The sequence below is a fragment of the Meles meles genome, chromosome 2 (assembly GCF_922984935.1).
Source record: "Meles meles chromosome 2, mMelMel3.1 paternal haplotype, whole genome shotgun sequence".
Taxonomy (NCBI): Eukaryota; Metazoa; Chordata; class Mammalia; order Carnivora; family Mustelidae; genus Meles; species Meles meles.
The window spans coordinates 121,480,939-121,499,133 of NC_060067.1; the positions used below are offsets into that span (position 1 = coordinate 121,480,939).

Genomic DNA, 18,195 nt, shown 5'->3' on the forward strand with positions numbered 1-18,195 from the left:
AAGTCAGAAGAATTGACCTTGTCTATATGTCAGTGAAAACCTGTAACTGGTTTTAAGACACCATGTTTTCAGGGTGCCTGGCTAGCTTACGCAATGGAGCATGTGACTCTTGATCTCCGCGTTGTGAGTTAGAGTCCCACATTGGGTGCGGGGATTACCTAAAAATAAAATCTTTTTTAAAATAAATAAAGATACCATGTTTGCTCAGGTCTTCATGCTCTCTTAGCCCATTGGAATCATTTTTTTTTTTTAAGATTTTATTTATTTGACAGACAGATCACAAGTAGGCAGAGAGGCAGGCAAAGGGAGAGGGAGAAACATGCTCCCCGCTGAGGAGAGAGCACGATGCGGGGCTCAATCCCAGGACCCTGGGATCATGACCTGAGCCAAAGGCAGAGGCTTTAACCCACTGAGCCACCCAGGCGCCCCTGGAATCATTTTTAACATAGGCCATGGTAGAAACTTTCAGAAGGGCTGGCAAATGCCTGAGGGCAAGAACAGAGCACTGCCTTCATGGGTCCATCATGTATAGTTGTGAAATGAGACCCGGTTAGATTAGTGAGTGGCGAGTGATACGATCAGATGAGGAACTCCAGGAGGAATGATGAAGAGGTGTCAAAACATAGCTGTCGCACAGTCTTGTCTAAGATAAGCCTGTGGGATCCTCTAAATATAAATAAAGTAATCCTTTAATTATATGTTGTAGAAGAGGAAGAATATACTAATTTCTTCCATGCTGGAGAGAGAGAGAGAAATCTTTGAGAATGTCCCTGAGAAACAATTCCTTTTGAAATCTCGCATGTTTGTCACTCATGACTGGGCACAGTGGCACAGAACTCGAGAAGCTCTCACTGGATGGATACTCTTTATGAGGTGGAGGTGAAGTGACGGGAATAACAGATGGTTCACAGGTGAAGTCCTTAGCCTAGCAGCTGGCATATGTAAAATCTCAAAAAATACAGGACATTATATTACCTATTATATATAACAGTTAATGACAAAAACCTACATTTTCAATAAAGCTATAGTTAGGCAAACATAAGTCAAAATTGGAAAGCTTCTTATGAGCTAAACTCCAGAGTCCTAGAACATCACTTCTACCTCAGTCATTTGGTGAAGTAACTAAAGCCAGTCTGATTCGAGTGGCAGAGAATTAGACCTCTCAATAGGAGGGACAGCAGACAATTGACAGCTATCTTTACTGTCCTGTAATGTTTATGTGTGCGAAATAAGAAATGTTAGAAGTTGTCTCAAGACAGCTACCCATGCAAGTTAGAATAGAGTTGACATTCATGGATGTTTGGTTCTTAAAGGGGAGACCTGTTTCTGTCATACCAAATGTTTCATCTAGATGTTTGTTTTGATGCAACATGGGCTGTCCAGTAGAAGAATTTCAGGCATTTGAAATTTCAAATCCTAGGTTTCCCCCCGAAAGGCCACTCCTATAAAATTCAGTCTAGCTGTCATCTTTTAAAATTCCAGGTGAGGTTCTCATGAAAGTTTGGTAATGAGACACTCTGTTTCTAACAGAAGGAAAAGATTCTCCTCAAAGTTCTCCACCATCTGTCATCCCTAACCTCTCTAGACCCACAAAAAGAAAGAGTGGTAAAAGGAAAGAACTCAAAAGGGATGAATTAAAGTCTCTGCAAAGTATTGATTGGACTTATTAAGCCATTTTTGCTTTATGAATGTTTCAAAGAAATGATATCTTTCATTTCATTTGTACAGGTGAAATCACCAAATGACTATATGATCACATTTGAGTCTCAAAACAACCCTAGAAGATAAATAGGAGAGGTACTATAATTTTTTGTTTTGTAGATAAAGAAATCAGTGACTTGACAAAAAGTCTCTTGGCTGGCAAAGGCAGATCAGTTCTGGAACTCAGATCTTCCAACTCAGTACCAAGTGTTCTCTCAGCTATGCCGATGCCTCTAAATAGACACATAAATTTGGGCGAAATAACATTATCTAATTTCACATCAACTTCCTTACTTAAGTCCCTAGACTAATAACTTTGTATTCAAAAATTTGTCTTATTTCTGCATTTTTCACCAAGAGTTGTATTTGTTCTTTTTATAACAAAGAACAATTTGCATTTTGTAGAGCGCACACACCAAATTTGAATGTCTCAAAATATATGACTTTTTACTGATCCAAGATTAAATGGTATTCGTCATGCTTAGCAAGGACATCATGGTTTCATTTTCAAAGTACTTTGCAAGCATCAGCTAATTGAGCCTCCCTGAGATCTTCAGTATGACAGTTGTTTTCAAAATATCTCTCATTTCCCAGGAACGTTCTCCACTCTGTCTTCTTTATACTAATCAGCACAAATCTTAAAATAAGCTAAAGGCTGTGAAATTGTTTTGATCAGTGTGTGGCAAATACAATTAGCTCAGTAAGGAAAAATGCCCAGTGACTGGTCTGAAGGACAAAATGGAACACAGCACAAGAACTCAAGGCCTTCTACATTCTGAACACTAGATTGTTCCACGAGGTCTAGTCTTTAAAAGTATAACACAGTCATCTGCTTTATAAGTGAAAATTTGAGGTGGTTTCCCACTTGGGTCATTCTAAATGACACAGTCATATCCTGTCTTTAAATTTTGTCTTTTATTTCAGTATGAAAATAAACATGAGAACTAAAAAATAGAACTAAAAAATGGAACTAAAAAATAGTTCCATTCTAGACACAGTAAATAATCAGGGACCATATAGGAAATATTGGGTTGACTCTCCAAAAACCTGCACGACTAGGCACCATAGGTCATGTGACAAACCCTGTACTTATTTCATGTCTTAATAAGTCTTCCCACAGCTATGCTAAGATTCTCAGCGTTGTGGTAGCTCCTTTGGGCTAAGAACAATGTGAAAATACCTCTTACCTGAGACCAGAAAGACATTAATTCAGGAATATCCTTATCTCCTAAGTATGGATTAGATGCATGTAGAAAACTAGAATTTAAATGTGTGGAATAGAGGACATGTCTGTTTGAGTTTATTTTTAAAGAGTGAACTAAAAGTAGAAATGTTCCAAAACCAAGACACCCGGGAAGCTTAAGATCACCAAGGGGAGGAAGACCTGGAAGGATGGAGGGAAAAAAGTAAAGGAACATTAAAGATTCGTTTTCTTTATAACACAACTAATACAAGACTTAAATGACTACAACGATAATATTGATGAGATGCACCAGGCAGAATGATGGAAATAACAATCAATTACATGTATATGTTACTTCAGAGTTCGCAAAGAGCTTCTCCACCTCAGGGGCTCCCTCTGACAATGCAAGGAATTGTTATTTGCATTCTGTACATGAAGTTTGGAGAGATGAAGTAATTTGCTTAGAGTAATATTTAGTACTTGACAGAGCCAGGGCCCAAAGCCAGAATCTCTGATTTCTAGTCTGCAGCTTGTTCTGAAGCCATGGGAGAATGTTGGATTCTGAGTCCAAAGTACTGCATTCTAATCCTTGCTCACTTCTTAAGTCTTGCACATTTAGCCAAGTAACTTAGATTCTTCAGGCTTCCATCTCTTTATAGTCAAATGTTGTCTACCTCCTTTCCTTATTGGATCAAATGAGACCATATACAAGAAAGTTTTTTATAACTGTGAAATGGTATATAAATGTAAAAAGAGGTATAGCTAAGTACAAGTTAATGAATTCCTGGGGCCTTGCCTCAACATATCCTTATTGTTAAGCTTTCTTTCCTTTTGTCTGAAAGAACAAAGAATTCCTCTTCTCTTCAAAGTTAAAGCTAACACCTGTGCTTTGATAATAGACCAGCAAATATTTAACAAATTCTATAATCTTCCTTCATCTTCATCATCATCGTACAGATAAACAATGAGCATCAAAAAGTTAAATATTTTATCCAAGATTGTGCAAATTAAGTAGTAGTGCTCTGAATCAGAGTCTTTGTCTTTAATCACTGTGCATGCAATGTTGCCTTCACAATGACTCAGGCAACTTCTCTGTTTTCCGCCTGTTTCAGTTATCTGTGCATAACTGAAATCTACCCCAAATTTGGGGTGGTTGCATAACAGTGATGTATAACAATCCACCCCAAAATTAAGTGGCTTAAAACCAATCCCCTTATTTGCACTAGGTTCTGCAATTTGAACAGGACTCACCTGGATAGTTCTTCTGGTGATTTTTGTCTAAAGTCACTCGCGTGGCTCCAGCAAGCTGGGAGCTCAGCTGAAGCTGAACCATCCAAGATCGTCTTTCATTTCCCAGACTTCTATGTGGCCACTTATCATTCAGAGGTCCCAGCTAGTCTCTAGTCCAAATTTTCTTACAACATGGTGAATGGCTTTCATAGGGAGACAAATCCCAATATGTAAGTGCCTACTGAGCTTCTGCTGGCATCATGCCTGATATTGTCCCATTAGCCAAAACAAGTCGTAAGACCAAGGCCAAAGTCACAGGGAATAAGGCCCAAAAGCTGTAGTTCACTAGGGTTATCCTTGTTTATCACATCTCCTCTCTCTTTATCTATCTTTCACTACTTATGCTTTCCCTTCAGCATAGAAGATACTTTAATGACCACATTTTAATACAAATAAAAATTTCCAGTGACCACACATTCCCCTTTAGCTACCCTCTTAGATTCCTTTCATAGTCAACTACCTTGAGTGGTCTACTTTGATTGTCTTCATTCCTTCTTCTACTCCCCAGTCACTGCAGACTGGCCCACACCAACACCATTTCACCAAACCTACTCTCCTTCGATTCTTACCTCTGTATTTCCAAGGGCAATGGATAATTCACTGTTATAATCCCTTATCTTGGTGATGAATGCCACCATTTACCCAGCTGCCCAAATTAGAAATGTGATAACCCAAGACTCTTCCTTTTCTTCTTCCAACAGTATCCAATTGGTCATTAACTCTTATCTGTTCTGACTTTAAATAGTTCTCAGAACTATCCAGTGGTAAATGTTTAACAATCAGCTTTGGACAGGATGGGGTAGGGCTACTGGGGTTGTTGGGTAGCATTATCTGATTTCAGATGTCTTTTATCCCTATTTCTGTTGCATTATGTATACATCACATTATATTAAATCATTGATTTACTTGACCTCCTCCTTTTACATTCTTCAGACAGGAACCATGTAGCCCTGTGCTTAGGTAGTGTCTAGTAAGCACTTAATAAATGGATAAAAGAGTGAAAGAGTGATGTACTCCCTGGCCAACCTGACACGGTTCTTCTTGATCCATTCAGCTGGGCTCCATTTAAGAAAACAAAGGGAATTATGTAAGATCCTATGATCAAGTTAAAGGGAATTTTTTTTCTCAAATTTAATGAGCTATACACATTGCTCTAAGAACTAAAATCAAGGGAAACTAGTCTTGAAACCCACAATACTTGTGATGATTCTTCCTTCCTCTTTATGTTGCTACCATTTGTAAGAAAATGTGGTAACAGTCTCTTAGCCTCATTTCATTGTTATTTGTGATGAATGTAGGAAAGATTCCTGCATCCTGCAGCCCTGTTAAGCTGTCACCTAAAATTAACCGTCACACATGTTATCCCCATTCTAGATAGGGACTCTGAGGCTCAGAGGGTTAAGTAATTTGCTAAAGATGACATAGATGGCAGCTGCGGGACCAAATTCAAATACACATCTTCCTAACCCCAAAGTACCATTCTCCTTGTACTAAACTGGTAGTTCTCCCTCAGGGCAATTTTATCCTCCAGGGGATACCTGGCAATATCTGGAGACATTTTTGGTGTCATAACTGGTGGGGGATGAGGGACTTGCTATGAAATCTAATGGGTAGAAGTCTCACAGTTGCTGCTAAACATCCTACACGCAGAAGAATGCTAAACATTCTACATACTACAAAGAATCACCCACCCAAAAAAGTTCATAGCGCCAAGATAAAGAAAGCCGGCACTAAATTATAGTATTTTGTATTTTTACCGTTTCCTACTGCTAGTAGAATAGTAATATGCTGATCTAAAAGATAAATGACTGTAGTTCCATAAATGTAATAAATACTGGCTAAATGAATGAATGAATGTTAAATTTTGAATATAGGGGAAGGAAACTGCATTTTTCAATGACTTTTTACATTAGCATTCACTAAGAGCATAAAATATTTTAAATTATCATCAATAATAGAAATAAGAAATAGATACCACTTATGTGCTTGAAGCGTTAAATACCACAATATAAAATGTTTCATTTTGATATTATAAAATCATACAATATATTTTCAATGGTATTAGTATTTTAAGGAAAAGAGATAACAGCAGTTTGTGGTTCATGAGATTCATAGAATTATCTCACTTTAGCAGTATAAAATATTAGAGCTGAAGGATCATCAAGGTCACCTGCTTCATTGTTCATCACTTAAGAAAACTGTATCTAGGAAAGAGTAAGTGAATTACCCAACGTCTCTTGGCCAGTGAAGGACAGTGTTGGAACCAGAATTCAGCTCTCCTGACAGTTACATGCTTTTTTCATTCCAAGGTATATTTTCAATATCCCTGAAGTGTTAGAATTTGGGGTGTGGGGTGTTGCTGCATATTTTCATTTAAACCTGTACTTCATCCAAAGGAAATTGAATTTCTATGTTTTTGCCTTGTTTAGATAATAAAAAGCATTATTGAAAGGGATTTTTGATATCAAATAACCCAACCAACATTCTATGATAAGACTTCTTCCTCAACATAGAAAAATATATTTGCTGTGTATGCAAAATCTTGAAACTAACAATACCAGAACTCTTTATTTAAAAATTTAAAGTGAATTCTCAATTTGTTCCCATACTGGCTTAGGGTTTTTTTCCTCCTTCCATGCATCTTTGTATAAGAGGTAAATGGAGATCTTGATTTGCAAAGGAGCTGGGAAAGCACCAGCGCAGGAGCCAGGAAAGCGGGTTTCAAGGCCAGTTTCCTTTCTTAACAGCTCTCTCGCCTCCAGCATGTCCTGTCATAGCCTTTCTAGCCCCGTTCGTCATCTCCCACATCGTGAGGTTATTGCAAAGGCTGAAGAAGATACTATCCCATTTGTAAATCTGCTTGGTAAAACCAGAGCACTTTGATAATATAAACTTCCAGTATTTGTTATACATCATTACTAGTTCTAAATAATGTTTATTTAAGGATATAAACAGAACACACATTCCTCTGTTAGTACTCTGAATTCCTGAAGTTATGGATAGTCATTTTCAGAGGGGTCCTTTAGAGGAATTAAATTTAAGTCTCCAAGCTGAGTACATACATGTTATTTTCATTAAAAATGGAACAGATTAGTTTATTTGAGGTGATATAAGGTTACAAGTGATTTGTGTTTTCCCCCACACTCAATCTTTAATCTCCATTCTTCCAACACACTATTCCCTAGTCGGAATAATGGGATAGGTGAAAAATGTGTTCTTATTTTTTTCTACCACGATAAGGAAGTCTGTCCTACCACCTGTATGCTCCTTTTCTTTAATAAAAATTTTATTTGCTAATGAAGTTAGAACCAAAGACCTTAGTAATTCCTTTGTCCTAGAAATAGTAGTAGCAGCAGCAGCAGCAGCAGCAGTGGTAGTAACAGAGATATAAATCAGATGAAGAAATAGAAATCAACTGTTCATTAGATAGTATAGATGAAACATATGCATATATTGCCACTCTGCTAAAATTCCAGTATAATGATAGGAAAGGAAAAATAATAATATAAACTCACAATGACAAAGAAAAAAGAGAGGGTGACAAGACAAAAGATATCAGCAAATTTTTGGAACGTAGCAAGCAATTGGAAGAACAGGGAAAGCTTAAATCTAAGGAGGTTCAGAGAAGGGTGCCATAAACAGAGAAGCCAGTTCCCACTGCAGAACTCAAAAAAAGTTTCAAAATTGGAGATACCAGGTCATTTGGAAGCTGAGGCAAGGGTAGAGGCTGAAATCAGGGGGATTGGTTGAAAGCCTCTCAGATAAACTGATGCCAGATTCTTCCTCATGCTGGCATTGACAGAGGACTCCCCATTTCACCCTAAACAGGAAAGAGGAGGTTATTCTCTGGCCCTGGGCTTTAGAGAGGCACCATGGAGGGTGGGATGTGATGCCATACAGAAATCTGGGGATTAAGTGAGAGTCCGTGTATGCCCTGAGAGATTTCCAGTCCCTTCACTCCTTCATCTCACAGCATGAAGCAACCAGGCTTTTACCCCACCTATGGGGTAGGAAGTATGAAGATCTTCCCCATGGGGCTGGGGGGGGAGCTCCCCAAGAAAAGAAACCTGACAATGACATCGAGGGCATCGCATCGAAAGTGTTAGGTTACTGTCTGAGCCCCTCCATGGTAGCTCTCCAGAGTGACAAGCCCTGCCTGCGAAATGTCGAACTGGCTTTTTAGTGACTTGCTACTAAATATTACCATACAACCAAGACATTGCACATTCGAGAAAAGCTTTCAACATAAAAATCAAAGACCAAAGTAAACCAGAAAAACAGGAATAATATGGAAACAGAAAATATAGGGTTCAGAGAAAATTTTTTAAATATTAATATCTTCAAAAACAAGAGTATATATCACACTAAAGAAAAAAGATGATAACATCTAAAAGGGGGAACATCAGGAAATAAATTTAAAGTGTGTGAGCAAAACATTTAAAAAATTAGTAGTAGAGAAAAAGATAAAATTGAGGAAGTTTTCCAGAATAATATAAACAAGATGGAAAAAAGAAGCAAAAATTGTAAGTAAATTAGAGAACCAACCCCAAAATTCTGACATTTAACTATTATGAATTCCAGAAAGAAAATACAAAAAAAAAAGAGTAATAAAAATTATCAAAGAATTAACATGTAAAAATTTCTCAGGGGGCACCTGGGTGGCTCAGTGGGTTAAGCCACTGCCTTCGGCTCAGGTCATGATCTTGGGGCCCTGGGATTGAGCCCCGCATCAGGCTCTCTGCTCAGTGGGGAGCCTGCTCCCCCGCCCACCCCGCCTGCCTCTCTTCCTACTTGTGATCTCAGTCTGCCAAATAAATAAATAAAATCTTTAAAAAAAATAGTTTTTTTAAAAGGATCCAAACTAAGGCAGAGATTGTAATATCTTAGATACTAAGATATTAATAATATCTAAGATACTAAGAACAAATATTGAAGCTTGGGGAAAAAACTTAAAAGCTTACATAAAGAAAGAAAAAAAACAGTTCTCATTTTTTTAAAATTGGGGAATAAACAACATTGGTATTCTTACTAGCAACACTGGAAACTAAAGAAAATGGATATGTTTTAAAATTCTGAGAAAATGAATGTTTGATCTAAATATCAAGTGAAGGATAAGATATTCATGTTTTCTTAATATGCAAAGTCTCAAAACTTCTGTCCCATATATATTGTTTCTTTTGGAAGCTTCTAGAGGATATGCTCCATGAAATGAAGGAAAACACCAAAAAAAGAAAAACAGAGGGGACCCAGGAAGCAAGAACTGAAATCCAGGAAAAGAGCAAAGGAAAGGGGATTCCCAGAGAGGTGGTGACTAGCACGCCAGGAGGAAAGCAGGCCAGCTGCCTGGGGTGCGGCAGTCATGTGGAGCAAGACAACCAACACCTGGGATACACATCTCCAAGGGGAAATTAAGCCTTGGGGATTCTCTTAGGGGTTTGTTGTTGTTGTTCTAGTGTTGTCATTGTTACCATATTAAAAAGAGTTTTTAAATGTTGTTGGAAAATTGGGGAAGAATAAGTATACATGGAAAAGTATATTAAAAGAAGAGACAATTTCAGGGCACCTGGGTGGCTCATTGGATTAAGAGTCTGCCTTCGGCTCAGATCTTGATCTCGGGGTCCCTGTATCAGGCTCTCCGCTCTGCCGGGAGCCTGCTTCTCCCTCTCACTCTGCCTGCCTCTCTGCCTACTTGTGATCTCTCTCTGTCAAATTAATAAATAAAATCTCAAAAAAAAAAAAAAAGGAAGCAATTTCTAGGGCCAGACAAAACAAAATATTGTTCAAGAAATAAATGTAAGTATGGTTCAACACAGGAAATTACTACTTGGCTCAGCCATGAGGAATATACACATTTTTCATAAATGTTATATAGTGATTTAAGTAAGAATTGTGATGTCATTAGTTTAGGAAGAGAAATGGGGAAGAAGAGTATGTGCGTGTGTGTGCATGCATATGGTATGTGTGTTAAGCGATAGCTATTATAGTATTAAATCAATAGAATAATTTTAAACATTAATATGTTTTTTAAATATGTATTTATTTTAAATGTCTATTTACGCATCTGTTTTGAAATACTGAGGTAACTAGCAGAAGAAACTGTTTACATTCTTTATAAACCTCAAAATATTATTTAAAGCTCTATGGATACATTTATGTATAAAAGATTGCAAAAATAATTTAAAAGAGTCACCTACTATTTCTAGGAGACCCAGAGAATATCTTTTAAAGACTAGAAACTCTGTTCCTAATCCCAGATGGAGTTGGATTGCCAGGTTTAGAAATACTCCACAGGGAAATGTACATCACCCACTCCTTTTAAGAGAATTCCCCAGGAGGCCAATTTACTTAGCCTCTTTGAGCTTCTCTTGCCTCATCTCTCAACTGAAAAAGTTCAGTTAGAACAAACCAAACTCAAATTCAAAGCAAGTAACAGAACTGAAACAGACCAGGGGCAAATGCCAGCTCTTCTTTTGGAGGAGAGCCTCTGCTCAGATCCAGCTGGCTGTTGCCAGGAAGACCAGTGGTTGCTAAGAGGCCCAATAGTTCAGAAGAAACTGCAGATCTGGGGGGGTTGCGGGGGGGGGGGGATGGGGGAGGGTGGAGTTTTTGTTTTGTTTTTTGTTGTTGTTCAGATCTGGGTTTTTACATGAAACCTTTGGACTTTAAAATGCTGTTTTAAAATACGCAGTGCCTACCAAACCAAACCCATCTGCAGGCCCCCACCACCCACACAGACTGCCAGTGTGAGACCTCTAAATTAGATGAACACTGATGACTGCTTTAGGCAGCACAATGTCTCATTCCTAAAACTCTGCATTGAATGTATGTGTTTCTTCACCACCGAAGAGGCGGGTTGTTTTATCCCAACTTGACATACTATACTATTGCACTTTGTCACTTTTATCTTCACTGTGAACACTCACGAATCTTAAGACCCAAATCTGCATAGCGCCTCTATTCCAGGAAACACAAGCATAAAGAGAGGTAAGTTCTGCCAAACACAGCTGGGCCGGAAAATCAAGGAGTCATTCTCACAGAGACACAATTGGGTAAAAACTCGTTAATCCATTTTTCCAGATATGTTAGTGTACACAAAGACAATAATCACCTTTAAATGTAAGGATCAATATCAAGCTCAATATTTGCTGAGATTATCTTTTAATCTTTCACAAGGAAATTTTACCCACCACTGCTAATTATCTTCTTGGTTCACAGGCCTAGAAAACATGAAGACTGCGCTTTTTTTCCTATACATTTTGGGAACTGCAGCTGCAATCCCGGTAAATATCCTTTTTTTTTCTGTTGTTACATCTCTCCTTCCTGACACTTAATTTAGACATCCTCCATTTAAAAAAAAAAATGTGTGCATATAGTGGTTTGAAATTCTGTTTTTAGTTTTAATGTTATTTTTTTCCCAAGCAGGAAAGAAAAAACTAGAAAAACTGAAATAAAATACTTTCTAAAAGAATACTTCTTTCAGAACTACCAGATTCCACAAGACAGAATAAATCAAAAGCTGAAAACGTCAACTATCAGTTTTTAGAAAGGGGATATGCCAGGGCATAAATGCCAAAGAGAACGGAAGAAATAAATTGTCCTATGAAAATTCATCATTTAGCATGAGAAGCCCAAGAAATTAGTATGAGAAGTCTTGGGAGTGCATACCCGTACCCTTCAGCAGCATTTTCTTCGAGTTCAACTATATGTTGGCTGATCAATTCTGAGTCTGTAATAAAACAGGAACCAATGGGTTAGGGGCAGGAAATGGAATCGTAATCATAAATTGGCTAACTCATCGTTGGAGGTGGGGGTGGTGTGGAGGTTGTTGAAAATAGAACTAGAACATTTTTTTTTTCTTCATGATCAGATACACTGGCCCGATACACTGGCCCCACCATTCACACAGCAATAAACTGTCTACACACAAATCAGAATCATTTGAGACCATGTCAGCCCCCTTAAAATTACCTGAAAGTTTTTGTTGTTGCTGTTGTTAGCAGAACGATGGCTTGGATGATCATTTAGGTGTCTTCCAAATGATCCATTTAATCTATAATCAAACCAAAGGATTTGTGCCATTTTTTCTTTTTCACCAAATGGAGGAATCAGTCTCCTCTAAAGAAACAAAGTAATTTCTCTCATCCCTTCTCTTCCTCATTCTCTACTCTGTCTAGGCTTCTGTCCTTGGTTTTTGGATAGCTGGTGTCTAACATTCGGTTGACAGATGTGTCAGCAAAGACAAATGTCAAGCCGCCCAGACCAGGCAGTTCTTTTTTTTTTTTTTTTTTTTAATTTTTTATTTATTTTTTTTAAGATTTTATTTATTTACTTGACAGAGAGAGATCACAAGCAGACAGAGAGGCAGGCAGAGAGAGAGAGAGGGAAGCAGGCTCGCCGCTGAGCAGAGAGCCCGATGCGGGACTCGATCCCAGGACCCTGAGATCATGACCTGAGCCGAAGGCAGCAGCTTAACCCACTGAGCCACCCAGGCGCCCCCAGACCAGGCAGTTCTTAGAAGACAGAGTGTATGACAACACTGCTAGGGCTTATGCTTAAGTAACTGGAGCTACTCCAGCTGAAATTATACATTGTCCTCTGAAATTACAAAAGGGGGATAAATTATGTTCAGCACAGAAAGAAGCTTCCACAGACCCATTGTTTTCTCCTAAAAATGTGTTTTGCCCTTGCAGCTGTTGCCACTAAGTAAACAGACATCAAAAGTGTCTTGCAACCAAATGTTTGAATAACACATCTACATGTAGACACATTTTAGATGTTTTTTCTTTAGGCCAGTTCCTTGTGCAGATCCAGTCAGATGCTAAAAAGCTAAATATCTTCTCATAGGGTTTGTATGAGAATCTTGTATCATTTTCCTCACCTGCCTGAATTCTACAGAAGTAAGTGGATTCTGTGTGGTTAGGAGATTCCACACATTTCCAGATGTTATGTTGTTATAGCTGTGGGAATAATAATAAAATAGAACTTGATTTCAGAAAATTTCTGAAAGAAGAAAAGCTGCCACGCTTTTGGTGCATTTCTTCCAGCTTAGGGAGGCAGAGCAGAGGAAGAAGGGTGCAGAGAGGTGGCGCCGTTCCCCACTGTTAAGCTAAAATCTCCTTCTCCCATTGTCTTCCATGATGTCCCTGCTGGCAATCTGCCAGACTGGCCACCATTCTTTCTCCTTTCTCTCTTTTTAATGGCTTCTTTGGAAATTTTTTCAAATATCATTACTCCTTTTAGTTGAGAAGGTGATAAGAAGCAAGAAAGCAAACAGCATCTAAAATGAATCTTGTATGCCATGTCTTTCCTTATATAATCGGTACAACAGAATGTAATCATAAAGACAAATCAGTGCAAATAGAATCTGAGTTCTGTACTTACACCTAGATCTGCCTGACCTCTGAGCATCCATAGTATCTCTCCAAAAAGATTTGTGGTGAATGCCTGCTTACAGTGTCAGACAGTTCACAGTGTTACCACTGTATCATACCGCTGCTAACAGCAGTCATTTTTTCACTTGGGTAGTTTTTTACAATTTCCAGACTTTTATATATGTATAAACTTATCTTGATATTTCTGCTTATCTCACCTTGATAAATGACAGGGTAGGGATTTACAGTTTGTCAAGTGAGAGATTCTTAATAACAGAGTCAAAACTTGAAGGGAGATCTCTTCTAGGTCCATTGTTAAACTTCTCCATTGTATCACTGCCCGCTCTTCATCTATGCCTTTATTCTTGCTAGAAATAGAGCCATCCCTCTAGCTGAAATAATACTCTATAGCTCTTCTTCTTGACTAGAATGAAGTGTACTGTTTCACACAACTTTTGAATTAGTTCCACATTAAATTATTTTTTTATTGTAAGATTTCTTGTTGGATATAAGGCTGATAGTGTTAAGAAAATAAACATTGAATAAAAAGTTTATATCTTTTCTGCTAATTAGCAGCAGTTACTTAAAAGTTAACTTAAGGAAATGTCGTGTTATATCCTTTGGTTAATTTAATTTCACTTGAACTTTCTGCTAAACAACAGTTCTCAAAATTACAAAGTATGAATATTATATTTTTTAAAAGTTTGAAAAGCACAGAAAATACTTCCAAAACTCAAAGATGACTATTATTGAAATAATTTTTGCTCCATTTTCACCTAGTCTCTGCATATATAACATTTTCTTAAATATGTTTGTGATTCTGTTTTCAGTTAACATTATAATATGGACATTTGTTTATATTCTTAAAAATTCTAGAGAGTATCTTTTTTTAAAGATTTTTTTATTTATTTGGTTTTTTTTTTTAAGATTTTATTTATTTATTTGACAGACAGAGATCACAAGTAGGCAGAGAGGCAGGCAGAGAGAGAGAGGAGGAAGCAGGCTGTCCACAGAGCAGAGAGCCCGATGCTGGGCTCGATCCCAGAACCCTGGGATCATGACCTGAGCCAAAGGCAGAGGCTTTAACCCACTGAGCCACCCAGGCGCCCCTTTTTTATTTATTTGATAGAGAGAGATCACAAGTAGGCAGAGAGGCAGGCAGAGAGAGAAAGGAGGAAGCAGGCTCCCCGCTGAGCAGAGAGCCGATACAGGGCTCTCTCCCAGGACCCTGGGATCATGACCTGAGCCGAAGGCAGATGCGTAACAACTGAGCCACCCAGGCGCCCCGAGAGTATCTTTTAAGTGATATTATGTATGAAGCATATTGCTACTAATAATGATGATAATAAAAGAGTAACTGGAAATTTTAAATGTTAACATCTAGACATGAATAACATGAGCTAATTTCTAATTTTTTTCAGACAAATGCAAGGTTCCTGTCTGATCATTCCAAACCAACTGCTGATTCCTTGAGTTCCATCCAACAGGCTGAAATACCAGTAACACCTAACAACACTGCAATCCCCCTCTTAAGGGTTGAAGATGCAGAAAATGAAAAGGAAATTGCAATGTCTGTAGATCATCCAAACCATAAGGTAAAAGTAACATGGTTACACTATTACAATTTTTAAATTTTCCAAAGATCTCGATTTCAAAGCGTAGTCAAGGATATTACCTCATTCTCACTCATCTCAGTTTAATTGTTAAAAGACAGTGATCACATCAACTGTCTCCAGTCACCGGAAGAACTGTGAGAATGAGTGCTACACCTTCGGCCAAGGTGCTATATAATCATGTCATTTCACAAAATTTGAATTCAGGTTAAACTTTTAGCTATAGAATGTGGAGAACATCATATATGAGTTTACTTGATATTATGTGATGATAAAGAGTAATATTATTAAGTGTTGGCTTATGAATTATAAATAAAATATAGATATTCCATTATCATTTGTTTCAAGAGTAAACTTCTTTTCTTTTAAGGCTGAAAAATCTTCAGTACTAAAGTCAAAGGAGGAAAACCATGACCAGTCTGCAGATCAGGACGAGAGTTACAGCCCAGAGCTCAGATTACAGGAAGAAGAGGAAAGTGAAAGTGACTTAAGTGAGAATTTGGAGTATATACCTTCTGAAGGTACATTGAACCTACAAGAAGATGTGGGTGAGCCTCAAAAGAAAAAAGTCCCAGAGAGCATTGATTCCCTTGCTCCTAATATTAGTTCCACTGTAGATCCTAACCAACAAGAAAGCATCACAAAAACAGAAAAAGAACAGGAACTACCAATAAATGATTTACATCCTCAGCTGAATAGGAGCAACAAAGATAGCCAAGATGTAAGTGATCAAGGAAACCAAGAGCAGGATCCAAATATTCCCAATGGAGAAGAGGAAGGGGAAGAAGAACCAGGAGAAGTTGGTACCCACAACGATAACCAAGAAAGGGAGAGAGAACTTCCCAGGGAGCATTCTAACAGCAAGGAGGAAGAAGACAGTACCCAATCTGATGATGTTTTGGAAGAGTCCAGTCAGCCAACTCAAGTAAGCAAGATGCAGAAAGATGAATTTGATCAGGGTAACCAAGAACAAGAAGAGGATAGTTCCAATGCAGAAATGGAAGATGAAACTGCATCAAAAATTAACAAGCACAATCAAGATGCTGAATGGCAGAGCCCAAAAGAAAAACCTGATGTTATTAGCAACCATGAGGAGATAGATAAGAAGTCTGTTTCTGAAGCTCTGCCCGTGGAGCCTACTGAAGCTGGTAACATCATGCCCAGAAATCACGGAGCTAATGCTGATGGTGATGATGACCCCAGACACGATGCAAGTGAGGACTATGAATTCATCCCAAGTGAGACCTTCGTAGAGGCTGAAAGATCTCAGTCCATTGCCTATAACCTCAAATATGAAGAAGAAAAAGAAAGAGAGAGAGCACATGAGAATGGGAATGTAGATGCCATTGAGCCTGGGGAACACCAAGAGGTGAGACTCTTTACAATAATGCTTTTCCCATAGAGCAGTTAGCTTTATCAAGACATAGCCATGACCTTTCTCTGTGCTCTCACAGTCTCCTATGCCTATCTCTATCAGGACGTTATGAAAATATATCAAAATTATTTATTTCCCTCTGTGTCTCCATCACTAGGTAGAAAGTGCCGGTTTAGTTTGGGTTCCCCTAGAAGCAGATCCTGGATTTTAGTACAGTTTGACAAGTTCAGGGAACAAAGAGGAGTGGAACATGATACAGGGAAGGAAAGAAGCTAATCAAAGGTACATAATTAAAGCCATGTAAAGCACATTCCTCTGAATTACCCCATCTGGAGAGTGAGGGAACTAGGGCTTTATACACTAAGAATTGCTAGGAGAGGTATTAATTCCCCAGCACCTTTTGTCTCTCCTTTGAGCAGGCCAGATAGATTGCCATGATATTTTGGGCACAGAGGAGCAGATACAGGCAATTGAAAGTGGCTGGAGTAAACTAGAATGATAAACTATGACAGATCTGAGGGTTGGGAGACACTGACAACTATTGCTCCAATGTCTTGAGAGTAGATGCAATGTAATATTCAAGTTGAATCACCAATGTCTAGCAAAATGCCTCTAACATAGTAAGAGATCCAGGAATGTCTGTTGATTTAACCATAAGGATTAAGAATAAAGACTTCAGCTATAACTTTATTAAGTAAACACACACCAAACACCAAAATGATCATCAGGAAACCGCAGCAGAGTGGGAGTCGGGGAGAAGCATATTGTTGTTGGGTTTTAATCATTCGGAGCTTTCATGCAAAACCCTAACAGCCACCCAGTAGGACTTGACATAGCTTTTGGTGACCAAAGTCAACAGTAACCTTGCTTTCTGAGACCTCTGCTGCCATTTTATGGTAAGAGTTTTATTACTCTTCAGAAACCTGGGGCCCCTGGGTGGCTCCATTGGTTAAACATCTGACTCTTGGTTTCAATTCAGGTCCTGATCTCAAGATCGTGAGATTGAGCCCCATGTAGGGCTCCACGCTTAGCATGGAACATGCTTGAGTTTCTCTCTCCCTCTCCCTCTGCTCCTCCTCCCCACACTTGCTCTCTCCCTCTTTAAAATAAAAAGGTAAATCTTAAGAAAATAAAAAAAGGAAATCTGATAAGAAAACTTTATCAACAGCTTCATAGGGATTACTGATGTAAATGTGTCTTCACTGTGGAATCACATGATAATACTACATTTCTACTGTTTTCCAAAATCCAAAGGGAAGGTTCCAACTTTGCTCCAGATGTTAGTTCCAGCTTTGATTGAGTAATCCCCAGAGATATAGCACTGAATCCAGTTGAAGACACAAATGGCTCCTGTTCTCAAAGTGTTGCTAATTTCACAATTACAGCTGGTACCTTTTTGAGATCTGAAATGATTTGGGTATGAAAAGCTTTGTGAAGGTATGCAGAGGGAATACAAATTAAAATGGCTTTCCTCTAAATAGACTTCAGCTTCTGCTCTTCTTATTATAAAGGCCAAGAAAGCAGAGAGCTCACTGGAAGAAGATGAAAATTCATATGAAGACAACAGAATGGTGCATGGTATCGGTGAGTACAGGCTAAGCAGGTGGCTTGTGACAGTTTCAAGGAAGAAATGGAATGGTTACTTAGGCTGTCCCCATTCCA

The 18,195-nt window shown here is 38.4% G+C and overlaps 1 protein-coding gene across 1 annotated transcript in view; it reads left to right on the forward strand.

Annotated features, from left to right (window-relative positions):
* SPARCL1 (SPARC like 1) overlaps positions 1 to 18,195 on the forward strand; it is a 48,527-nt gene that overhangs the window by 17,127 nt on the left and 13,205 nt on the right. Inside the window, exons 2-5 of the mRNA XM_045997148.1 lie at positions 11,390 to 11,454; positions 14,967 to 15,140; positions 15,529 to 16,527; positions 18,045 to 18,117. Of these exons, the coding sequence (XP_045853104.1) occupies positions 11,401 to 11,454; positions 14,967 to 15,140; positions 15,529 to 16,527; positions 18,045 to 18,117 (1,300 nt within the window). The 5' untranslated portion in view covers positions 11,390 to 11,400. The remainder of the gene's footprint in view (positions 1 to 11,389; positions 11,455 to 14,966; positions 15,141 to 15,528; positions 16,528 to 18,044; positions 18,118 to 18,195) is intronic.